Here is a 26324-nt window from a genome sequence, read left to right as displayed (position 1 = left end):
CTGAGGAGGGAGGCAGCTCAGGCAGCTTGCATTGGATATCAATTTGGGGTCACGGCGAGAGATCTACATATAACGTTCAGAGTCTTTTTAGATCTCATTAGTAGATAACACACGCGCATGGACTTGGTTGCTCAACAAAATTTTGTGTTAAATCAAGCCAAACCGAAGGTTAATCTGAAACATCGGGGCACGAAGAAAGTGTCCTGCGGAACTTGAGCACTCTTGTTTTCTTCCCCGTCACTGAGAGGTTGTGAGTGTGACTTACGAGTAGCTAACGCATTGGATTATTACCGATGCAATCCAGTATCGATCTTGACGACTGACAGCTAATTTTAACGAGGTCGCAGATTTTCAACACAAAGAATTGGTCACTTTAACACAGGGAAAACAACATACAAGGAACAAAAAAAAATTAACCAACAGCTTGTGTTACTTAGTGTTTTATTTCCTGCATTGACACAAAATTTTGGTGAATTTTCCTTACTGTGTGGCAACTGAAGAGGTGTCTTCAGTTTGTTATCAATGAAGAGTTTCCAGGTGTCTGAGTTCGCGTGAATTTCGCGTTTAAGAGAAAACTCCTGAGTGAACTGAGCAAGAGAATATCCTTGGTTTTTAAAATGAACATTTATTAGAGAAGATATGACCAAATGACCTAATCTGCTAAAATACACGAATTTAAGAGGGAAATGTCACCTGACGATGTCACGAGCCGGCACATTTTCTCACTTTCAAATCTGTTTTTCTACAATTTCCCATATCCGAAAAAAATTATGAAAAATACTGCCAACGCAGCTTATCAAGTACTCTCGGATGCAGCAATAAAAAAATTTGTGCAAATTTTCCATTCTAATCGATACATGCATGACAAAGAGGGTGACAGACAAAACCGGCAAATCACAAACCTAACCTAACCTTCGTCTTGCCTCGTCGACTGACGAATACTTTTCAATAGTCAGCCCATTGTTTAGAGATATCAACGACCGGTATTAGTGGGAGGAGAAGACTTTCAGTTACTTCGGAACGCTGACGAATACGTCGCGCTGAGCCTTCAAACTTCCCGAAACTTCGGAGGGATTAAAGGCATCTCGTAACAATCTGCGCATTTATCTTTTCAAAGAAAACAACATTCCTAACTTTCGTAGCTTTTGCGATTTGAAAATTCTGATAGTTTGAAGATTCTTGGAAACCTGAGAGCGTGGCAAAATAGCGCGAAGACTTGTTGAAAATCATCTTATTTTGTTTTGACTAGATCAATGTAAATATTGAGTGAAAATAAGTAAATAAACGGAATGTTGGTAAATGCAACCAACTTTTCTGCAAAACAGAGTTAGTTTGTAGGTATACTGAGGAATCAAGCCGGCAGTGTGACGTCATGGTACATTTGAGGGAGTGACATGCAATTACAACGGACGTGATGTTCCCGATGCAGCTATCCGCGAATAAATATTTACAGTGTGCGACTGTGTATGAAAACAAACATGTCATCACTGTGTCACTAAGTTCTAATTCTATGCGCCTATTTGAATAATATTGATTTTCAGTGATTTCAAAGTTACTTCGTATTGTCATGATCCCATGAACAAGATTCAGAAAGCCCGATTGAAAACAAAATAACTGAATTGTAGATTTTGAGCGCAGTGTCATTACTCGGTTTTCATAGCACATACTGCAATTTTCCAGTGCAAACATGACGGACTGAGTTTTCTGGACCAGTCAATTTTTTAAGAAGGAACCTCTTGGATAACATGACAAATCCTCTCATATTGAAACAGCACCGTCCAGAAGCACGGTACTAAATTAAAAGTTGCCTAGTATCTTCTCGCTTTTTATTTTTAACAAGAGAAAAAGAAAAGTTCCGCCATGAATTTTTTTGCAAAATGCTGGTTCCTTTTTCTTACTGTGTAAAAAAAAGATAAATGTAAGGAGGAATTAGACAACAAGAAATGCAGTTAGGCAGAGTTTCGTTAAAGCCGTCCATTTGTATACTTCTTCTGCGTTGGCAGGAAAGCTTGGAAACTTGGGGCATAAGAAATGGGAGCTTGGAGCGAAAACCGCGACTTGACTCAGGACTCCGGACACAATACTGCCACGCTAGGGAGGAACGCCGTATGGGCCTTCGGACGTTGCCAAATTTCCTTTGACAAAACACTAATTTTCAGGGAAATCTGAGAGTACTTATGCTCCAATTTTTAAGCGAATTTCATTCGCCATCAGATCAAAATGGAGCTCTTGCATGCGTGATGTATTTGCGATTTAGGTACTTTTTCTTACGTACAATTTCACGAGAAACACGATGGTGCCGCTGGTTTTCTCTAGCTCAAAAAAAGCGCTTAAAGTTGAGGCCGTGATGAAGAGGATATTCCACGCTACCCTGTCTACGAGTCCACCTCTATATCAAGACAAACTCCTTATGCAAAGATAGGGAGCAAATTCATTAGCAGGTTACCGTGTTTTCTGTTTTGGAGTCTCCAAACGAAGTAGCAACCCTGTCCCTGTTAGTATATTTGCTCCCTATCTTTGCATAGGGAGTTTGTCTTGATATAGAGGTGGACTCTCGGGGAAGTGTGGGATATCCCTTCCATTATGGCCTCAACTTTGAGATTTTTCGAGCTTTTAAGTTGAAATCATAGAAAACCAGTTCCACCATCGTGTTTCTCGCACCATTTTACACAGGAATCAGTGCTTTAATCCCAAATTCTCGACACACGCAAGAGCTCCAATATCTGAAAAGTTCAGGAAAAAATATGCATAACTTTTTTGGGAAAAAACCAGAGTGTCTACAAAAACAGGCTGGTCAAAAATAAGTACTTTTACAGTACTTTTTCAGTGCATTCTCAAAAAATTCAGTACCTCCTCCAACAGAAAAATTCCGCACTTTATCAGTACCTCCATTTGACGATATTCGAAAAATTTCAAAAATTTGAAATTGCGACAAAAATGACAAAAAATTAAAAAAAATTCCGGACCTTCATGCGGAATTTCCGCACTTTTTCAGTACTTCCGGACCGCCCTTAAAAAATCAGTACTATTTCCAGACTTTCCAGAAATTCCGGACTTGTTGACATCCTGTTCCATTGGTTTCCTCGTGAAATTTTCTTCTTCAAGCACCTCTCGAAATTTGGAATGTGACGAATTAAACATCGAAAGAAAATTAAAAGAAATTCCGGACCTTTCTGCGGAATTTCCGCACTTTTTCAGTACTTCCGGGCCGCCCTTACAAAATCAGTACTATTTCCGGACTTGTAGACACCCTGAAAACACTTTATCGGCGGATATTTGGCAACTTCCGAATGTTCATACGGCGTTTTCCTTCGGCGCGACAGAATCCGACGGGGACGTCCGAAGCGAGGCTCGGTGAAAAAAGACGGTGGGACCCGTTGGACGGCGGGAATAATTAAGTGTTGTCCGTCCATAAACCGCAAAGTATTTCTTCGCCTCGTATCCTCCACCACGGGGCCGGTCCTTTATGCACGTGACCTCTCTCTGTGGTCCGGCCCCGGTGCCAGAATCCTCCCGTCTGCCAACTCATAAGCTGCAATTATCCTAATCCTGAGTCCACTCGCAGAGAGCCACGAGTCCGCCCAACCATTTTGAGCCTGACCCCGTTCTCCACTTGTAAATTTGTTGAAAACCGCCCCTCCGCGGCCGCTATTTATTTTGCACGCCCCATACAATGGCTCGAGTCAATAGGAGAGGTCGGACAAGATTTGGAAACTTAAAACCCTTGTAACTATCCATTTATACACAATTTTGAGGCTCTAAAAGTGGTTCCATTGGTTTCTTTGTACAATTTTCTTCTTAAAGCACCCCTTTAGATTTAAAATGTGACGAAATAAACATCAAAATTTGCAGTGATAGTTAAAAATTTCATATCCGACCTCTCTAATTGTCTCGATCCACTGTGCGTCCCCTCCTCGACCTCTGGTATCTCCGAGTTTGCGCGAGTCTGATTTGAATGCACTGAAAATAAAATTCTGGCCCTGGAGGCCGTACTTACAGGCTATATAGACAAACTGTCCGCGTCCCGGGCTCAGAGGCCAAAACTACCGGGCGTGGCACTCGGAGCGATCGAAGCTGCGGCTCCAGCACCTGGAACTTTCGGCCTCTGAGCCTGGAACGGACGGTTTGTCTATATAGCCTGTAACTTTTTTTTTCAGTGTAGTTCATCTGGCAAACAAATCGAAGGAAAAATATAACCTCTGCACAATGAGAAAAAGTAACCGACATTCCTGTTAATACGGGTAGTAGAGCACAAAGTAACCTAGACGTGCGGAGGATACTTTTTAGTTTGTTTTTCTTTGGGTCACATTGACCAAATCTTCGGATTGAAAATTTGCAACCTCCTTATAAATCAGGGGTAAATGCTAAACTTGAGTCTGGATAGCAAAGGGGGTAGTATAATGCTAACCACTCGGAAGGGAACGGTGCGCGTCACTTACACATCCCACCTTCGCGTCTTTGCATCATTCTTGTAAGCGGTTGGCTTGAAGGAATCAGAAGCGCCTTTAATTTTTGGGTATGCAACATGGACATCCATCAAGTATGAATAGTTGTATCGAGGCGCCGTTTGAATTAATGACGCGGTGTGGCGTATCTTTGCGTTGTTGTCGGCGTGAAGAAAGCAGAAGCACCTTCAATTTTTGGCTATGCAACATGGCTATCCATCGAGTATGTATAGTTGTATCAAAGCGTTTGCACTAACGGCGCAGGGTATCATTGCGTTTCCGGAAAAAAGAACACGAATAAACCTGAGCGTGCAAAAAATATTTAATGATCTGGCTTTTGTCAACGACAAAACATTTTGAGGCTTTTTAGAGCTTCCAGGGTCAAACAAAATGGGCGGACCTCGCGTCAGATTATTATAATGTGCAGGTAATGTGTTTCATTTGCTTGTATCGCCATGAACTTTACTTCAATCACATATTTAGAAGAATTTACACAGCTTTGAAACCAATTCTGGGCATCAGAAGTGCACGCTGAAGAAAAAAAAAAAAAAAACGCGAGGGGATGAAGAAGCTCATGAATAAGTAAAATTCGAAACGAGCCGACACCCATGGAGATGGGTGTTACGGCACTTGACTGAAACAATACGGCGTCTTCATAACTGCGGCTGAAAACAATCGCTCGGAGCTCGGAGGCAGAGCTGTCTCTAAGTAAACAGAGTTCGATGAGTCATGAGGATTATGGGTCAAGCCGAGCCGGAGGGATAATGATGGAGTGGTGAGAGTTCTGGTTAGATACTCCACAACTCGAGTCATGTGTATGACGAGCCGAGCTGAGATGGGCCGAGTGCAGCCGTGCAGTACGGTAGTTCGACGTTGAATGTACAATAACCGGCCGGTGATTTTACTGCACCGATTCGAAGATGTGCGGTGAGGTTACGTCGGTAAAATTCCTGACGAGATATGTCTACGGGTTGAGAAATCGTCGAAAATCGTAAAAAATTCAAAGTACGTACTTCATGCTCTCAATAAACTGTAAAGGTGTAATCGATGATTATTTCTGGTTATGCATGTTGTGCATCTAAAAGTATTGTGCAGAAGTGTAAGATAGTTTGGCAAAGGAGTCATCAAAACTCTGCTTTTGAAATTTTCTGAAATATCATTGCGGCGGCAAAAAAATACGCTTAACAATACTGCCGTGCTAAGGGAAAACGCCGTAAGAGCCATCGGGCGCTGCCAAATTTCCTTCGAAAAATCACGAATTTTCAGCAAAATTTGTAAAGTATTTCCCTTCCAATTTTTCGAAGGATTTTGTTAGTACTTTGATCTGAAAAGTCTGCAAATTTCAAGGAAACATATTCTTAACTTTCTTCAAAAATAATTATTTTCCGAGAGGAAATCTGGCAATATTCGAATGCTCATACGGCGTTTTAACCTAGCAAAGCTAAATAAGTTTAAGTTGGCAGCGATAAAATTGTTCATACGTTCACTGTCTACGACATGGGGGGGGGGGGGGGGGTTGAAGGATGCTTTGAAAGCTCGATTCAATCTTTCAAAGAAACTCTCAAGAGTAATCTCTCGATTGCGCGCATTCAAAGTTTTATCTCAGCACTCGAACTTAGTCTCGCGAATGGCCCGTTACTCCTTCTACGAGTATCATAACTGAGAAGATAACTACTTGGACATGAGGGTTGTTTGTTGCCTAGCCGACGAATTGAAGGCGATTTTTCCGTAGATCCACGGCTTGCCACCGTCCGTTTCCAAGCTGAATGAATGCTGCGGCTGTTGCATTATGTTGTTGGTTTCAACTTCTCCATTTATTAAGATTCATTCAAATGTTCACGTTTCGCTTTAGAGAACCAGTGCATGTTGCGTTTTGTTTTGACTGAAGATGGCAGAGATAAGAGTGAACAACTTACCAAGAACCACTCGCGGAAATTCGACTTTTGGCATGTCCTGTAAACTACATGTAGTTGAAAAATGTTTGACGCACTCGAAAATTTATGATCCTGAGTATACCTATACCCATACGGGGAGAGTACGGAAAACGGACGTCAGTAATTTTGAGGTTACGTTTTAAGCTTTTACGGCCCAAAAGGGGAGGCAACTTGTGAAATTAAATTATACGGAATGATTTATGATTACAGTTGTTACGATCTGTCGCTTGTAAAGCAGTATTTGATTTGTATTTGCATTAATTCACTCATTTTTACGGCAGGACGCTCAAATATGCACACTCTTGGTCATCTTGGTCTGAAATTGGAATCTGAGAGTTGGTAACGGCATTTTTCTGGTGTTTTCGGTGCTCTAGAAGGTTAGTTGCCTTCTTACGGCCCTCAACTAACGAGCACAGTCCTTCTCTGCCGTGCAACGTAAAAACGCCGTAAACGCCATTTTATATTTTTTGGAAACAACGTATCATAGCAGAAAAACTTGTGCACCTTGGGACAATATTTTTACAGATTCCTTTCGCAAATACTATCAAGAACTTAACTTGAAAATTTGAAGTGCATGGGTAAAACAGTTTTTCGTTATAAAGTGTTAAGTTCCAAAAAACGAGGGAAAATCTTGATGGATTTACGGCGTTCTTGCTTAGCACGGCAGTTCCATCCCCACCCGTCTCTGGTTCCTTTTAGCATAAATACGTCCATTTAATCTAAAATATCGGAAAATTTCGAGGGGGAAACATGCTTAACTTTCCTCAAAAATAAATGTTTTATCTAGGGAAATTCGGCAATATTCCACAGCTCATACGACGTTCTTCCTTACCACGGCAGCGTGGTGCGATACCCAGGCGCAAGGTGAAAAACAGCTCATTGTTCGGATGATACCACAAAAGCCGCCGAAGCTCGAGCCCCCAAGTCGTCGTCCTCCTGATAAAAGAGCGTAACTGCACCCTGCAATGAACCCTACCCTCCATACATTTCAACGCTTTTCCGGGCTCATCTCAAAATGCAGTTACGCCCTTTTATCAGGCGGGAGACTCGGTGGGTTCCCGGTGCGCACGGTGTCGGCGCTGCGGTGCCGCTCACAAATTAGTTGGATTTGAAGGCTCCGGCTCGGCTGGGATGATCGCATTTATGATAAAAGGACCTATATGCATAGGGATTACGTGGAACGTAGGTCTTTTTAGCATAAATACGCCCCGTTGTGGGTAGGCGGGTTGCGCAACGGAGACGCGCGCCCGCGAATCCCCTTGCGTAATGCACCGACGCACAGTGGATCCAGTCGATAGGAGAGGCCGGATAAAATTCGGAAATTTTAAACGCTTATAACTCCGTTTATCAGACTGTCTAGTATTTTCTAATTAAGAAAAATCCTGATATTTTCCTGATTTTGCCTAATATAATTTATAAAAAATTCCTGGTTGTTTCATGTTGAATGGGCCTGTTGCATGCAAGAGATACAGCCGCGCGAATAGACTTTTTAGAGGTTAAATGACACGAAAATTACGATGGTCACATTAAAAAAGTCTGAAATACACTCCTTACTGCGCAATTTGCGTTGTTAGGAACGCGCTTTTTCAAATTTCCCCGCGTCTGGGGGCAGTTTCTCCAATCACCGGAAACGAGCAAACGGCGGGCTCGGTGATTTCCGGAAGATGCCGAGTCGTTGTTGTTGTTGTTATTTTTTACTTCAGTTTGTTTACAAACCCAACGTGATCTCTTATAGTGGTCCATATACGCTTTATGCGGTAACCAAATCGATCAACTTTTAAATATCAAACGGGCCCGGGTCTCAATAAAAAAAAAAAAAAAGATTTTTAGGTTATGTTGTCAGTTTTAGTTGACCGGAAATAGCCGCGAGTTACCGTTAATTGTTTCCGTTAGAAAACTGTCCCCAGAAGCGGGAAATTTGAAAAAGCGCGTTCCTAACAACGCAAACTGCGCAGTAAAGAGTGTATTTCAGACTTTTTTAATGTGACCATCGTAATTTTCGTGTCATTTAACCTCTATAAAGTCTATTCGCACAGCTGTATCTCTTGCATGCAACAGGCCCATTGCATAAATCGTCGTTTTTCCCACGAAAGAACGTAACTACATTTCAATGTTGTCAGATTTTTCTTTGCAAATTGCGTTTTCACCAGGAGTTGTTTGAAAATTTCTGACTGAAAATTTCTCTGATTTTTCTCCTGATCTCATGCAAAAATCAGACAAGTTTTTGACGAAATTGTGCAGGTTTATTCTCGAAAAAAAATTAAATTGTGTGAGTAAATTTGACAACCTTGGAATGGAGTTACGTTCCTTCGTGCGGGGCACGACGAAATGCATGCGGAAACTAAATTTTCTGATAAAGTTAAGTTAAAGGGCGAAAAATTATCGGAAACAAAGACGGCGCGACGACTCCTGGCACGGTAGGCTAAAAGTAGAGAGGCTTCTCCGCTGAGGAGATTCGCGTAAGAAAAAATCCTGATAAAACGTCCGATTTGTCCGATTTTCCTGATTTTTTCCTGATCGGCCAAAATTCCTGATATTTTCCGGTTTTTCCTGATGCTAGACACCCTGTTCATACAAACAATTGAGGTTCTAAAAGTGGTTCCATTGGTTCTCTCGTGAAATCTCCTTCTCCAAGCACCTCTTGAAATTCGCAAAGTGACGAATTAAACATCGAAATTCGCAGTTTAAGCCGAAAATTTCACGTCCGACCTCTCCGATTGACTCGATCCACCGTGCGACGCGACACGGCGCTTCTGCTTCTCGGATCCGAGAAATCCGCTCACCGACGCCTGCGACGGTGGGGGTGGGGGAGGGGGAGGGGGGTGCCTGAAAATAATGACGGGTCCGGATGACCGGAACCGGAACATCCCGATCCCAATCAGCAATCAGTTATTTTGATTGCTTTCGTGATCAGATATCTCGTCCCGGCCGGGGTAGAGTCCACCCACACCCAGGGATACGGGAAATTACCCCGAGACTTTCAGGGTTTTCATGATTTCTTCATTTTCCAACTCCCTGACTAGGATGTCTACTTTTTTTATTTTAGGAAATCCTGATAAAATCCTGATTTTTCCTGATTTTGACTGCTAAATCCTGATTGCATAATTTTTCAAAATCCTGAGTTTTTGCGAAGAAAAATTAAAATTTCTGCATAAGCGTATGCGAAAGCATGAAAAAAATCCGATCAGACAGCCGACTTTTCTCAAATCCCGATTTTACGACCGATTTTTCCTTAAATCCTGATGAAATCGGGATGAAATCCTGACTGACCTCAAATCTTGATAGAATCGGGAAAATCCTGATGCTGGACACCCTGACTTTTACCTGGCTTTTCATTGATTTTCATTGGCTTTTGCACTTCATTGACTGCACTGCGTTCTGATTGTTGAATTGATAGAGAAAGCGATAGACAAATAAGACGTAGGGAGTATTGAGGGTTCCTACTGGTTGAAATGGTTGGTTCCTACGGACGAAGAGAGAAAATGATGGAAAAACTATAGGGTCCCTCGTGGGTTGATGTTAGTTAGTCTATTACCTACCTCTTTTGTCCATTGCAACAACCCACTTCCACGCAAAGGATCCCTCCATATCCTTTTTGTCTTTTTGTCTATAACTTTGTTTATAAATTTCAACTATCAGTCAGCAGTTCTCGAATTCCCTGACTTTCTTCGACTTTTGAAAAAAAAACTTCCACGGAGAAAAAGTGTTGGGGTTTTCTCCTAAAATTGTGGTATCACCCCAATTGGATAAATAATACGGACGTTTCCCATTAATTGTGGCAGTTCCGCAACTCAACTTGGGGTGGTAATGCAACATTTGGGTTGGTAACCAAATATATTGGATTGCTACCACAACTAATTAGAAAAGTCCACATCATTCAGCAACCCTTACCACTTTTATTCTGTGTTCAGGTAGACATTTTCCTCTTCCTTGAGCTGATTTCTGCTATAAACATGCTGCTCGCGAAATTCTCCGCGCACCGGATTCATTTTTCCTAGCTTTTCCAGGTTGCTGTTGATTCCCTGATTTTTCAGATTTTCCAGACCGCCGGAAATCCTGGACTAAGTTAATTTAAGAGATTTTTAAAATTTCTCGGCGATTTTATCATCAGATATTTTGTAAAATTGTGGAAAAATTATGGGCATTACCCATAAGAGCTTTGGAGAGTGCAACATCACAAAATAACGACTCTTTCCAGAGTGTAACTTTCCACTTTCTACGTGGCTGTTCACTACGCTCTAGTTGTGTGGAGAGATGAAAACTACGCACAACGGTGCTCTTAATTTAATTTGGCAACTTCAAAGGCCGAAAATTGTAAATTTTTCGTTAGGTGCAGAAATATGAATGGGAGCACGAAAGCAGTTCACCAGCGGCTAGGTATCAAACTACCTAGAATTGAGAAACAAGTAAAAAGCAGCAGAGGTGCATTTCAGCTCCATCGAACTGATTTCATACGAATCCGACTGAAAATACACATCTGTCCGGGAAAAATCGTTGCTCCTCTTATGTAAACGTGTATTTCCATTTCCACGTGACCCCTGTGCTCCGTATATTTCTATGCTTTCTAAGGCTCATTTGGGCATCGAGATACGCCCTTGCGTCAGAGGAGCGGCGAAATGACGGATGCGCATCCGCGTATCACTGTCCACGTTGCCAAAATAACAAAATCATGAGTATTTTCATGAAAAATACTGGCGGAAAATACACAAAAATAGCTGCACAATATGGTAACAGGGACAGTAGTGCGCTGCTGCGGGGTAGATAACATTTCTATGAGGGGCCTTGAGTTGGAGGATTCAAAGCGCGCAGTGCCAATACTGCTGATCATGCACTTCACACATTGACGAGTTTGGAAATGCTAAACTTGTTTCCAACTTAAAGAAACCGATGGACTCAAAACTAAAGCAAGTGTAGTATGCAAAAATATACCATTCAACGCTCACTCCTTAATTGACGAGATGATCTAAGATCCTTTCCATCAAGGGCGCCGCACAGTGGATTGTTGGACAAAATGTGAAAGCTTTTAAAGCATGTGACTCCGTTTTTACAAAACTTTGGGATTTTAAAAGTGGTTTCATTGGGTTTCTCGTAAAATTTTCAACGTGTAGCCCCCATTGAACATTTAAAGTTTGATGGAATTAACTTTAAAATTTGATGGAATAATCTTTGAAATTTGATTAAATAAACCTTAAAATTTGATAAAATGAACATCCAAATTTACAGTTTTGGTAAAAAAAATTAATGTCCGACCTTATACCTCAATCTTTCGTGCGCCGTTGGCATGGCTGCAACGGTCGGATTCATAAACGTTACAAATAGTTACTCACATCGATTGAATTGATCCCTGTGTACGGTTCGTTACAATTTGTAAATGGCCGAGTGTTGTCACATCATTGATCTTTAACTCGTGGGTCTTGACAATGAGAATGTTGGCTCGCGCCAGTGTGGAAATTTCAAGTTTTTCTTAAATTTGCCGCAATGCGCCCAAAAATAAAAATAGAAACGGGCCAAAAAAAAGGCATCGCTTTGAAAATGTTAGGGGGGGGGGGAGTAGATAGCAAAGAACTTTCTGCACCCCTCAAATACTACACTCAAGCTCTGAGATAAGTGTTTTGGCAGGATAATATACGGCTGACTGCATTTTCAACCAACTGACTGATACTGGCTCAATTGCAGCATCATGTATTGCTCCGTCTTGCTCATTGTAGAATTGTAGATATGGTATGCAATTAACACATGTTTTCTTAATTCAAACGACGACTTGAAGTCGAAATTTTACGTTCATTCGCAAACACTGTTCCAGGCGTGCAAAATATTCCACGGTGTACACTCCAGTAGGCGCAGTGTAGGCAATTTGCGCGTCATTATGTATGCGTAATGGTGTAGCAATTGAAGTATTTCTCGGATGTTGAAGGCGCTATGTATGGTGCGCGCGGGCACGTCCTCGATTGCCCACGATAATTCGAATTTGCGGTTGATTTTGATGAAGCTAGTAAATTAGTGCACTTGCGTTGTATCTAGATTGGCTCATTTTTTGACTGAATAACTTTTGTCTGCTGAAATTTTTCGACCAGGCTGTGTAATACGACGTCGTTCGTTACGAAGGAACGTCACTGTATTACGAGGTTGCAGATTTGACTCAAGAGATTCAATATTTTACAAGAGTGTACCTGTGCGATTTTTGTCCAAAATATGTCTGATTTTTTAATGAGTTCCGAGGAAAAATCAATGAAATTTTTAGTTAGAAATGCCTAAATTTATCTGGGGAAAAATGCGATTTGCAAGGGAAAATTTGGCAATATTGAAATTTGGAATGTAGATAAGTTCTTTCGTGAAAGAAACGACGAATAACGCGTAAAGAAAATTTGAGTTTTCCTGATGAAAGCGCTCACCGATTGTGCAAAACTTCCTGCACTCCTGCATCGGTCAATACAATCGTCCGAAACTCCTCAAAGTGAGGTTGCTTCCACCTGAAATTTCCGTGCATCACCGCACTTGCACTAAATTGGTGGGTGAAGTTGCTCATGTAGAAACGGTAAATGTGAAGCAACGAGATTATGCGTGAGAGACATTATGTCTATAACAGCTTGCCCTCTGAGTGGGAGGCTCTTTTCTATGCATAAAGCTAACCTCAATCCAGATTTCACGTAAAATAGTCGTACGAACCCGAACTTATGTTCTCACAGTCGTGGCGCGCTGTGACCATGTCACGACAAGTCATAACACACCACCGCGTTTGGCAGAAAGAGACCAAGCCACATCAGATATTGCCAGATTTAACGGGGCAATTAAATTTTTTACATAAGAACGTTTGTGCGGATTCCGTTGAAGTGTTTAATGAATTTGCTTCATAATATGCAGAAAATTCACTGAAATTTGCACGAAAATCCACACAACCGTTTTCATGTAATAAATTAAATTGGCCGACTAAATTTGGCAGTAGCTGATGTGGTTTAGTTCCTTTCTGCTCAACGCGGTTCAATAGAACCGATTATTTTCAAAACCACGTAAGCGCCAATCTCTATTTTGGTGGAGTGGTTGTTTTTCCTATGTTTTCTCTGGTATAATCAATCATGTCTGATTTCAAAATAGCCTTCTCAAAGAACATACATTTTTTGGAATTCGAAGATTGTCAACAAAGCGAATAAAACGGTTTTTCTTGTTTTTCTCTCATTCGAAATTTTGACACTTACGTGATTTGGAAAATAATCGGTTCAATCGGACCGCGTGAAGCAGAAAGGAACCAAGCCACATCAGCTATTGCCAAATTTAATTGGGCAATTTAATTTTTTACATGAAAACAGTTGTGCAGATTTTTGTGCAAATTTCAGCGAATTTTTTGCATGGTACGAAACAAATTCCTTAACATTTTTGAAGGAATCCGCACAAACGTTCTCTTGTGAAAATTAAGATGCCCAGGTAAATTTGGCAACAGCTAATGTGGCTTGCTTCCTTTCTGCCCAACGCGGCTCAGTTATGACCATGACTATCAAGAGGTCCCGCGGGTTCGATTCCCGGCCAAGGAGGTAGGTACCGCCTTGCGAGGAGGCAATCAATGCTGAACTGGGAAGCTGGATCCTGTTCTCCTAGCTCAGTGGCGCGATGGCCGATGGGTCCGTTGCCCGTTGAGGTGGACGCTTGGTTGGTCGGTAAACACTCGGGAAAGCTTTGCTCCTCGACGCGGAGCTTGAGCTTGAAGAGAGCCGGATTTCGCGGGGCTGGAAATCAGAAAGCCGGTTCGGTTCGCTCGCGCCGCGCTCCGCTATCCGCAGGTGGATCCACCATCGCACCGGCCGCGTCTCTGTTGCCGTCCGCTTCCGAAACTCCACCGATTTATATTCCATCGATCATATTTTTAAGATGTAATGTTCAAAATTTTAGTGTGAAATTCAGTACCGGAGTCTATACAGCGCCCAAAAGTCCCAGGTGAAATGAATGTGGAGCGGAATCCCTTCTCCTTACGAAGTGACTTAGGTGCGATGCTCGCATTTTCCGGAACTAGTTCCAAATTTCGGAACTTTTGAGATTTTCCTGAATTTTTCCCGGAACTTTAGAAATTCTCGAAATGTTCCGGATCGTTTGAATTTTCCGGAATTTTCTCGGAACTTATGAAAAAATCTAATAAGTGTCTCGGAACTTAGTCGATTAATCAATAAAGAATCCCGAAAAGCCACCTCGAAAAGGAACCAATCCACACCACGCCAGCTATTGCAAAATTCAAGTAAACAATTTGATTTTTCACATAAAAACGATGGTGCGGATTTTAGTGTAAATGTCATTAAATTTTCTGCAAAGTATGAAGCAAATTCCGTAAAATTGTCACAGGAATCCGAACAAACGTTCCCATGTAAAAAATTAAATTGCCCAGTTAAATTTGGTAGTAGCTGATGTGGTTAGGTCGTTTCTGCACCTAACACACCAAGTTTAGACACCATGGTATGCACTAACGCGGTGGATAACGTCACAGATCGTTTTACAAGATGGGATCTGAGGTTTCTTTTCTTTTTCTCCTTTTTTTACATTATCTGCACAGAAAAAATCTAGCAGCATACTCGGAAAAATAATTGGTTGTAATGCGCTACAGCAGGATCGCGCTTTTTGTAGTATAAAATTTTGCCAGGGGAAAAATGAAAAAAATTGAATTGAACGGAGAAACAGCGTTGTTGTCATTGAGGAATTCAATGTTCAATCATTGAATGGTCATATGAACCAGGAAGCTTAAGATTCCAGGATCAATGATCGATAACAGGGGGGTTGAGAATATTTCCACTGGACCCGTGCGGCAACGCAGGTGAGACTCTCACCATGGCCAGAGATGCCGAAGCTCGGAGCTGGCGCGGTCTACGAGTGGAACTCAACAAATTAATGCGTAAAAGTAAATATTAAAAGCTCTTAGGGTCGAGGATGCGGCCGAGAGCGACGTTGCCAAAACGCGGAAAAATTCCTCGTATTTATAGTCATGGGCTAGAGGAAAGGCGGAGGGTTTTAACCTGGAAAAGTACGACCGTCGTCATCGGTATGATTTGCAATAGGGGCTGGGCTTCCTTCGAATAAATAATTCCAATAAAAATATATAATAAATAATATAATATAATATAATAATATAATATATAATATATAATATATAATATAATATAATATATAATATTTCCAATAATTTTTCGCTCGTCCTTGTTTCTTTCTCGTGGATTTTCAACGGTGCGAGTTATTCACGAGCGCTTAAAGGTTTCGAGACGTTGGGTACTTGTAAAGGTTTAGAAATAATCATGTCAAGGGGGTTTTAAATATGCGCTGGTCAGGTCATCTCCCAGGTCTATCAGGTCTAGTGTAACCGAACGGAATGTACAGAGCTCTCCGTTAGCTTATAACTTTTTTTTAGAATTTCTCTCTTACAGCTCTTCAGAGAGTCCTATGACTGCGGACTTTCCATGCTTTCCTTACGGCCATTCCTTGTTATTTCTCTCTTCGTAAATAGGATTTTCAAAAACATTCATTTCATTGATTTTATATTTAATTTTGTAACTGTAAATGGACTTATCAACGATTGAAGACGAGATTACCAGTTGTTCGTATTTTGGAATCAGCAATTGGAAAAGTAATGACTAGTTCACTTTTAATTGATATTTAGTTTTGCTGACATGACGATCTTTACAAACATGGAATTTGAAAATGTGGCTTAACGCGAATATACGTAATTTGTTGACACTTTTACAAATATTCTTCATGATTTCGATGCTGAAACGAAAATTTCAAAAATTCACCCAACAGTTTCCTTCTGAAATATGCCTCGGCAGTGAAAATTCTGAAACACCTTCTGGACCAAACTCCTGGTTTTTCACGAATAAAAGCGGTTTGAGTAAAATGACCGAGATCTGCGGAACAAAACCTCCCAGATTCCAACCGCAGAAGAAATGTGTGCGGGGCCACAGCTCTCAAAAGCGTTCGAGAAAACCAGATTTTCGAGCTCCAACTCACACACACAAAATGCTCAACCCACGCCTGAGAGCATTCCGGGCAGTTACAGTGCAACTAAATCTCGATCGCTCGATAGAAATTTTGGGCCGAGGATACTAGGACTGGTTTCGAGAGTGCGGAGACACGATCTCCACGGGGATAATCCTGGCCCCGAAAGGTCCAGCTCGTGGGTCGCGTTGTCACCGGGCCGTGCGTCGTGAGCCTAACATACGATCCATCTCCGTCGGGTCCTGGAGTCGGGAGTGAATCTGGCCTGGGGGATTTTCTCCGACGAGCGGCAAATGTGGAGAAGCGTAACTGCATTAACCTATTGACTATTCAACTTGGAGCTCTTGGTCTTCCTCTCCGGGTCTTCGGCTCGGCCGGCTCTTTGACCGAGACGCGACGACACGCCGCACACTCGGCACAACTCCCAGAATTACGGCCAAATTTTCGATAAGACCGAATGTCTCCGCTACGCCACCATCCATAAAAGACGCCCGGTATTTTTTTCGATTTTTAGACCATGGTTGTCACAGAATTTGGAAAATTAAATTCCCTGGCATTTCTCTGATTTCCTTGACATATTCTGGTGAAATTCCGTGACAACTAAACAAATGCCAGATTGTTAAAAAGACATACAGTAAAAGCTCGCGCAGTTCAACTACGGTTAAGACTAAATGCCGATAGTCACTCGGCGGTCCATACACTGAAAAAAACACATTGGATCTGGAGTCCAGACTCTTGAAAACATAGACGAGAAAAAATACTCTTGATTCAGTCAGATTTTTGCTTAAATCAAAAGGAAATCCGTTCAAATTAAGAGGCTTGGTTCTTGATTTAAGCAAAAATCCGATTGAATCAAGAATATTTTTTCTTGTCGATGTTTTTGAGAGTCTGGACTCTAGATCCAGTGTGTTTTTTTCCAGTGTTAAGTCGAATTTTTTTTGGACCCAAGACACGTCCATAAGTTATGTGGAAAATCGGTTTGAGACGAATTGCCTCTTGAGTCGAATTTTTTGTCGACCCCTACACAACTCAACTTCGCGAGCTTTAACTGTAGTTAGAAATAGTTCTCACACAAATGTGTTGTTCGAAACGTCAAACCCACTCGAAAAGGTGACGTGACGATTTATTCCTGACATGTTCGTCATTTTCCCTGACTTTTTAAAATTCCCGGACATTTCCCGGTTTTTTCTTACAGTGGCAACAAGATAAGACATGCTCACGATCATAGCAACTCTGCTAGGAATGAGACAAATGATTTTCGGAAAAGTAGCCGGTTGTGCGACGCGCAGAGTATGTGTACGCCATGGCGTTTGACCGCGCTAACCTGCTATTCCACACGATTTCACCCGGACCGGACCGCACTCTCTATCCACAGTCCACAGACCCACAGTTCGTCTGCCTCAGCTTCCACCGACTTGAGACTCCCGGTGCGAGGGGTGCGGGGCGAGGGACGAAGTCATCTTTCCGATCGTCTCATACACTATTTATTTACACTCTTCAGTCGGATGCTCCCAACGTGGAGGAAGCGGGATCGATTCACCCTCGCTACCCTCCACTTCAAGTGCAGCACAGCTAATTTCCCTGGTCGATACTTCCTATCGAACGGCGAACTTTCATCTTTCGGAGTGGGGCCGTTCATAAAGTACGAAGCGTTCTAGCACAGACCGTCTAGAACTGCCTTACAGTATGAATTTGTTACGGAGGGTTGAAGGGGGTCCAGGAGTGTGGGATACAAAACGCTGAAATCCGCCGATTTTTCAAAAATGAGGATGTCACGCCCCCTCCAAGCGCTTCGCGCTTCTGGCGTTATGCGTTAAGCGTCTTTTTTATGATTTGATATTATGAAAAGAGATTTACGATTACAAATCGACGCGAGGTGATTATATTTCATCCGAAATTCATCGCGAAATGCCTATTCAAGAGGGATGTTGGACAGAGCGTTACGTTACGTGCATACTTGGAAGGCATAGGCTTGTGTTACGGGTGAATGGAGACAGCACGAAACAATTTTATTGTTTAATCTGAGATTACTCAGTGAGCTAAATTCGCAGTATATTTCATCATTTTTTTCTGAAATGGGAAAATTTAGAAAAATAGATTTAAAAAGAAAAAATGTGCTACCTTGTGACGTCGCCTAGCGGCATTTCCCATTTAAACACATGTATTTTAGCAGATTATTTATAAGGTAATTTGTCATATTTCCTCAAAAAAATGTTCAATTTCGAAATAAAGGAAATCCTCGCGCTCAGTTCTCTTAGTAGTTTCATTTAAACATGAAATTTACAAAATTTCAGCCACGCGGAAATTCTTCACTACAGAAGGGTAGCATTGGCGAGGCGTGCGTTAATCGACTATCGATATTGTCCAATTCGAAGCTATGGTAAAAAATCGATTATAATGGTACTCGTTGCGAACGCCTGATAATCGATCGTTTTTCATAGGTTTGAATGGCATGTCAATCGATACATCGCAAAGCACGCCACGCCACTGTCCGTAGCTAGGCTAAAAGGATGGAAATTAGGATAAAGGACATCAACTTACGCATGTCGGAGTAGTCATCGACGAGGATGATCTCGGAGAGGAGTTCAGGGGGCGATCGGTCGATGACGGAATGGACGGTTCGCAGGAGCACCGACCAGGCCTCGTTGTGGAAGCAGATGATGACTGAGGTAGCTGGTAAGTTCTTCAGGTATCGCCCCGGCTCCTTGCACCTGCAAACGGAAACATCGAGAAAATAAAATAACGAACCAACTAAAAAGGGGAAGGAGGCGATAAACTAAAAAAATACTTCAAATATAGTTAATTTAAATTTTCTAGACAGGTTTAATAATTTCCATTGGAATGTCAATGGAGGTGTTGCATGTATGAGGAATTGGCGATTTTACTATTGATTCCCAGAAATCAACTCCCAAGCTCAAAAAAAGCTCTCAATGAGGCCAAAATGGAGGGGATATCCCACGCTATCCTGAGAATCCACCTCTAGTTCAAGAAAAACTTTCCATGCAAAGATAGGGAGCAAATACATTGGCATGGCTTTCACTTTATTTGGGGACTCTAAAACTGAAAACACGGCAACCCTACTAATGTATTTGCTCCCTATCTTTGCATTAAGATATTGTCTTGATGTAGAGGTGGACTCTCAGGATAGCGTGGGATATCCCTTCCATTACGCCCTCAACTTTGAGAGCTTTTTTTCGCTAACTTTTACATGAGAATCAAAAGTCAAATCGCAAATTCCTCACACATGCAACATCTTCATCGGCTGGTTAAGCTATCAAATAAGAAAGAAAGATTATTAGGTGAATGATGAGCTTTTCGATAACGTAATGAGCCAAATAAGTCTACTAAATGTTGGTTCATTTACAGAACGAAATGCTTAACACGTTGTTGAACATCCTTTCAGTAGATAAGTCAACAGGTTGAGCGCTGAGTTCCCGAAAGTAAAAGCTTCCACTAATGCCAAGATACCAATGGACAATACGTCGTTTTCCTCACGAAAGAACGTAACTACATTTCAATGTTGCCAAATTTCCTTTCGTAAATTGCATTTTAACCAGAAAAGTATTGGGCATTTCTAACAGAAAATTTCACTGATTTTTCTTCCGATTTCATGCAAAAATGAGACAAATTTGGATAAAAATTGCACACTTACATTTTTGTAAAATAAATTAATTGTTGGAGTCAATTTGGCAACCTTGGATTGGAGTTACATTCCTTCGTGCGGGAGACGACGAATAGAGACTCTTTTAGTGTAAAATCGGGCATACTTCGCAAGATTGAAAAGATAGGGCATGGTTTTGAGATTAAACCATCCTTTAGGTCTCAAATTCAGTCGGTTTCCAATGGGACTTGAATCAGTTGTTTTCAAAAGGGACCAAGTCCATTCCTCGATGAGTCTAAGTTCGCGTGTCCTTTTAAGCAAGCCAAGGCTCATTCAAAAATGGACGTGTTCCCTTTTGAAAGCAACCGATTCACTTGAAGAGTTGAAGGAAACTGGCCGGAGGAGGATGGGACAAGTCCTTAATTCCCGAAATCAGGGGCGGCAAAACGGCCAACGGGCTTACGAGAGGGGTCGCCCTTCATTAACGCCGAACGCACAACGGAATGATCCGGAGAATGAAAGCGGAATTAATTCGCCGCGGATTTCCTCGGCCTCGGCTAATCTGCGGGAGGATAACGTTGCCTAGCAACCCCGCATCAATCAACAAAACATGCCTTGGGTCCCTTTATTTTCGGTCGTCATTACGACCGGAGTGAACGGTGAGAGTGTTCCGCTCGAAAAGGCGATTCCGGGACTTTGATTGAACTTGGGGCTGGACAGTTAATACCTTCCGCAAAGAACCCTTATTCATCCGGCGATCCAGTACGTGATGTCCGGGAAATGGGCTCTTGTGAGGAATTTTCGAGAATCGATTGAGTGGGCGATTATTTGTGTCAATTTTGCAAGCTTGGAATGGAGTTACGACAAATGGCCAAAATCGTCCCTGGTAAAAATTGGCAGTAGAATCTTTGGAATACCATAGACCTACAGCCGGCTGTAAGATTTCCAATAGCTCCTATAGCCGGCAACACAATTTCTTATAGCCTTTTATAGCCGATGGCGATTAAGCAACAGCCTGGCGATAAAGTGTATGCTAAACGTTACTAATTACGGATGCTAGGACTTAGTGAGTTGTTGAACTACCGCTCTCTTTTTGGGCCGTAGTATCTTGATTTATTTTGCGAGGAAAGCTCCGTACTTATAAAGGATGCCTGCCACTCCTAATATGTTGGAGCGCCTTCAATTTCGTATGATACTGTGCAATACCTCTGGTGTGAAATAGTTGCTTCAAGCCCCGTGGTACGCTGCGGCGCAGAGCGGCGGGCGGGCAGCCAGCACGAAACGCGCATTGGCGCCTACAAACCTAACATGGATACTTCACGCATTGCGCAGTGCGTGAAGTATCCCTGTTAGGTTTGTAGGCGCCAGTGCGCCGCCGCTCCGCTTTGTGTTAGGCTCTAATATTTAATCTCGTGGAGTTAGCGTTTTTCAACTCATGACTTTGAAATGTTTGCACCCTCTGTATGGATTATTCTCATTTTAAGTGATGAAAAAGAATATGTGGTAAAGGAAAATATAATGTGCGTTTTGGTCGTAAAATTTCATTGTCGTTTGAAAGATTAACCGAATGCACAATCGCGATCTTGCAGGCAAATACTACTCTAAGAATCAACGGCAGAGGATTGAATACTTTCCAGGCTAAATTACAAAACACGCAAGGTATGAGGGAAAAAATTCCGGACCTTATTCTTGCGGAATTTCCGCACTTTTTCAGCATTTCCGGACTGCCCTTAAAAAATCAGTGCTATTTCCGGACTTTCCAGATATTTCGGACTTGAAAACACCCTGCACTGGAAAAAAAAGTCGCTTGGATCTATAGTCCCGACTCTGAAAAACATTGCCAAGAAAATATATTCTTGATTCAATCCGAATTTTTCTTCAATCGAAGAGACGAGCCTCTTGATTTACGCGGATTTCCTTTTGATTCAAGCAAACGGTCTGATTGAATCAAGAGTATTTTTCCTTGTCAATGTTTTTAAGGGTCTGGACTCTAGATCCAAGCGACTTTTTTTCCAGTGATGGGTGAAGGAAAAACAAGAAACACTGAAAAAAAAAATATCGGTGTATTACTAGGAAGAGGGCAAAATTACCAAGACTTCAGGGTTTTATTTGATCCCAGTTTTTTCTTGGTAAAATTATTGAACTTCTCGTAATTTTACTGGACCTTGGTAAAAACGCCAATATTTTTTATCGATTGTGGTAGAATTACCGAGATAAAATGGCAAAGTTACCGGGAATTGATTACCAATAAAGTGGTATTCTTACCTGAAAAAAAAGTAAAAATACTGGTTTTAGGTAAGTTTACCAGTCTGTCTTGGTAAAATTACCAATAATTGGTAAAAAAAGTGAGTATGGTAAAGGTACCAACGGACCTTGTAAAAACGCTGAGAATTTTTTTTTTTCAGTGAAGAAGATGCAAAATGAAGTAGTAGTCGTACTCACCATTTATCCCTGGGGTCGGGGAGCTTGCGGTGGACGGAGATGAGATCGCTGGCGTACTGGTTGAAGGCGTTCTTCTGCCAGCCCTCGTCGATGAGCTTCTTGACGTCGCCCGAGACGTTGGACGGGAACGTCACCGGGACCCCGAACTCCCCGTAGAGCTTCTCCTCCGAGTTGCGGAGCTCGTCCTTGGGCATGGCCAGGACCCCGTCTTCCGCCTCCGGCTCCACCCCCACGTCGTTCTCCTCCTCCTTCCTCTCCTCCTCCCTCTCCCTCTCCCGCCCGAGGTTCCGCCGCACCATCTTCCCCTCGAGGTCCTCCACCACCCCCATGTTCCGCCCGGTGTCGATGCTGTTATCAGGAACTATTCCGGCCACGTCCTTGTGGAGGAGCTGCGGGTCCGGCCGTCGGAGGGCCGCCGCCGCCGGGGGACCCCCACCGCCCCCCTCGCCCGGCCCCGACATGGCCTCGCGGTCCTCGATGAACAGGAGCACCGCTATCGTCAGCCACACCGTCGTGATGAGCACGGCGATCTTAAGTAGGATCGACCGACGCCGGAGCATGTACAGGTAAAATCTAGATAGGTACATCGCGGGAATACACTAAACCTTTACGTAAAAAATTACAAAATTCAGACTATGAGTTAATGGAATGACTAGTAGGCTACATCGCAGTCGTCGCCGTATCACTGGTCGTCACCGTCATTGCTCGCTCGACTAACACGCTTCTTCGCACACATCGTAATCGCACGCACACACACTAGAAAATTGATATAAACGGGATATGTAGGGTTGCCGGGATACGTATGCTAGGGGAGACACTTCGAAATGATATGCGGATATAGGCTACTGAAAGGGACGGCTAGAAAATAAAGGGTTTGAGTATAAAAAGTGGATATGGCGTGTGATCAGGGGGAATGATATGCTGAGTTGAAAGTTAAACTTTTCCACCTGCTCTTCGGCATGAATGCACTCGGCGAACTGATACCGCGCGCGGGAATGGTTTGATATTCTTGGTGCGAGTATTATATCACGAGCCTGTATTTGTTTAGACTAATTAGGAATAAGCGTTGGATGATGTTTCGCGCGTGGAACACGTTTTCACCAATCTTCATTTTCTGGCCTGCAACAAAAATCAAAACACGACAGATTAATTCAATGGTTTCAGAGGATACACTGGAAAAATAACTTGCATTTGCTGTTAAGAGGATTTTCCTCAGAATCAAAGACGGTTGTGCTTAGTTATAGTGACTTACCTCTTGATATAACTGTCTATTTAACTAATTCTTCTAGACTAGAGAGAAATTTCTTCTTGGCGAAAATTTTAAGAATATTTCTGTTTTAATGTTAATGATATCGTGATGAATGCGAGTTTCCGGATTGCGATTTCATAAGTTAGTACGGTTAAATATTCCATCGACTTTAGAAGATAAGAGAGGCGAATAGATAACTATTCGTGCTCTCCTGTATGTTTTGTTGACTATGCAGCAAATTGAAGGCGGACTTCAAAATGACGATACCTGACAATATGTTGACAATATTTGTTAATTGGTTCAATCGAAGCTGATGGAGCTATATAAATCTGTGTTTTTCGAATGGAAAACATTCGCGTCTACCGGTGTATGCGTTGCCCATACGGCGAAATTGAAGGCGAGGTTCAAAAACTGACAAAGCGACACATCGCTCATCGGTTCTGTCAATGTATGCAGCGGGATGAATCTTTTTGCGCGCGGGTATAGCTTTCTCCTTAGTAAATTTGGTACTTATCGTTACTCTTCGATTTTTCTCTCCTCTTTTTCGCTATTTTTCTTCTTTTCTTTCAATTTAGCGACCTTGTTGTGATGGCATCTGGCTCCTAACATCATGCGCCCCCTTTAATCCAGGCTTAGCCGATTAGGACAACCAGAAGAATTTAATATCCGCGTAGCCATAGAATTTAGAGGAAGAAATTCCTTGACATTTCCCTCATTTCCCCGACACATTTTGCTGAAACTGTCTGAAAATTGAAGATACGCGAGACGGTCGACAAGACATTATTAGAGGTAGTTTTCAGGTAAAATGTGTTGTTTGAAACGTCGAACCCGTTCTAGACAGCACATAAAGGTGACCCAAGAATTTTTCCCGGACATTATCGTCTTTTTCCCCGACATTTCCTGGTTTTTCTTAACTCCTCAAAATTCCCGGTATTCGCTGACTGTGGCAACCCTGTCATACAGACAAAAAGACGTATGTTGTCAAAACTAACATTTAACTTGTCGTGGTGATTCGCTTCCTTGACGCAACGTAAACTGCAAAGGAAACACTTTCCTCCGTTTGATGAGAATCCGATTTTTCTCGAAGGTGCGAGAGAGGTAAAGTCATTGGCATGCACAATTGCTCACAAGGCTCCAGTCAGGTGGAGGGACTTAAAAGCGACGAGGGCGAAAAATCACTTAGGAGGAGAAAGGATGCGCGGGAGAAAGGGGTGCCCGTCGGGGAGGCGAGGGGGAGGTTCATCCCCCGGAACAAAAGTGAATTAAAACGCACAAAAAAAGGAGACGGGAAGGAACATTTTTCCTCGGGCACTCCGACACACAGTCTGCGGCCCGGCTCGATACATAATCAATCATAGCTCGGGCCTCACTTGGTTCGCGCTCGTCAAATCAACCCTACCTTCCGCCCTCCCGTGCCAAACGGTCAACCCCCACCCCGTCGGACAGAAACCGCGGATCCACGCAGGGTTTCGAAGGGGATTTAAGCGGTTTTCGTTTCGACGTCGAGATCCGACAACACCGCGGCCGCCGTGCTTTTGACGTGCTCTCAAACGAGCCGTCGCCGTCCGGACGACGTGTAGGGCTGCAGGGGTGGGATTCGCACGCGCTATTAAGTCAAGCTTCCAGGGGTCGACCGGGTCGAGGTGGATAAAAGGTAGCTCCGGGGGAAATATCGCCTCGCGCGCCGCCCGAGGGAAAATGACTTCACACGGAGCCCCCCCCCCCCCCCCCCCGCGGTCCCCCGGATGACGAGATGTTCAGACTTCCTCGCTTTAATCGTAACGTCGCGCGAAGGAAGTGACACAGGATCAATTTCATGATCCACGCGAAAACGTGCTGCAGTGGACGTGGAACTGAAAATTCGGAAGCCGGGTAGCGGGTAGGGTAGCCCACTTACTAGTACACCTGTGAGAATTTCCACTGGAAGGTGGTCCACTCACAGTTGCCACAGAATTTAGAAAATGAAAGTCCCTGACATTTCCCTGGCACATTGCGTCGTCTCCCGCACAAAGGAACGTAACTTCATTCCAAGGTTGCCAAATTGAATTAAACAATTTACTTCATTTCACACAAATTTACCCGTGCATTTTAGTCCAAAATTTTTCCGATTTTTGCATGGAATCTGAGGTGAACCAGGGAAATTTTCAGTTTGAAATGCCCAAAATTATCTTGATTATATGCGATTTGCAAGGGAGAAATTTTTCAACATTGAAAGGGGGTTACGTTCTTTCGTGAAGAAGACGACGATTTGAGTAGAATTCACAGAATATAACATACGGCCAAAAAGACATGATTTGAAATAGTTTCCAGGTAAAATTTGTTGTTCTAGACGTCAAATTCATTCTAGAAAACGAAGTAAGGTAAATTAACAATTTTACTTTGACTCTTTCGATATTTTCCCTAGCATTTCCAGGTTTTCCCTAGGCTTGATTTAATGCGATCAAAAACACGAAGGTAAAAAAAGATGTCGAAAAAAATTTGGGGACAGGGTTGAATGGGACGGGCATGGACGGCGCAAGGCAGGGTGGAAGAAGGGTACATACACAATTGAAGAAAAATATTAAAAAGAAACTTTTTGATAGGGGTTGGAAATTTGGGCCGGGGGCGCGGTATTCAGACTACCTCCTTTTTAGCTCAGCCTATGATTACAAAATAACGATACCGTGATATAAATAAAGTAATTTCACGAT

General features: G+C 42.6%; 1 protein-coding gene across 4 annotated transcripts in view; it reads right to left on the bottom strand.

Moving 5' to 3' along the window:
* Positions 1-23499, bottom strand: part of Pgant9 (polypeptide N-acetylgalactosaminyltransferase 9) — a 59371-nt gene extending 35872 nt beyond the window's left edge. For all 4 annotated transcript variants that reach the window (XM_019050372.2, XM_019050369.2, XM_019050371.2 and 1 more), the window contains exons 1-2: positions 22386-23499; positions 18884-19053 (exon numbers count right to left, since the gene is read on the bottom strand). In XM_019050372.2, the coding sequence (XP_018905917.2) occupies positions 18884-19053; positions 22386-22972 (757 nt within the window). In that variant the 5' untranslated portion in view covers positions 22973-23499. The remainder of the gene's footprint in view (positions 1-18883; positions 19054-22385) is intronic.
* Positions 23500-26324: the final 2825 nt, after the last annotated feature.

This window comes from Bemisia tabaci, chromosome 3 (genome assembly GCF_918797505.1).
Source record: "Bemisia tabaci chromosome 3, PGI_BMITA_v3".
In the NCBI taxonomy this organism is placed as follows: domain Eukaryota; kingdom Metazoa; phylum Arthropoda; class Insecta; order Hemiptera; family Aleyrodidae; genus Bemisia; species Bemisia tabaci.
The sequence above is the reverse complement of the archived record's forward strand: the minus strand, read 5'-3'. Positions and strand labels throughout refer to the sequence as shown.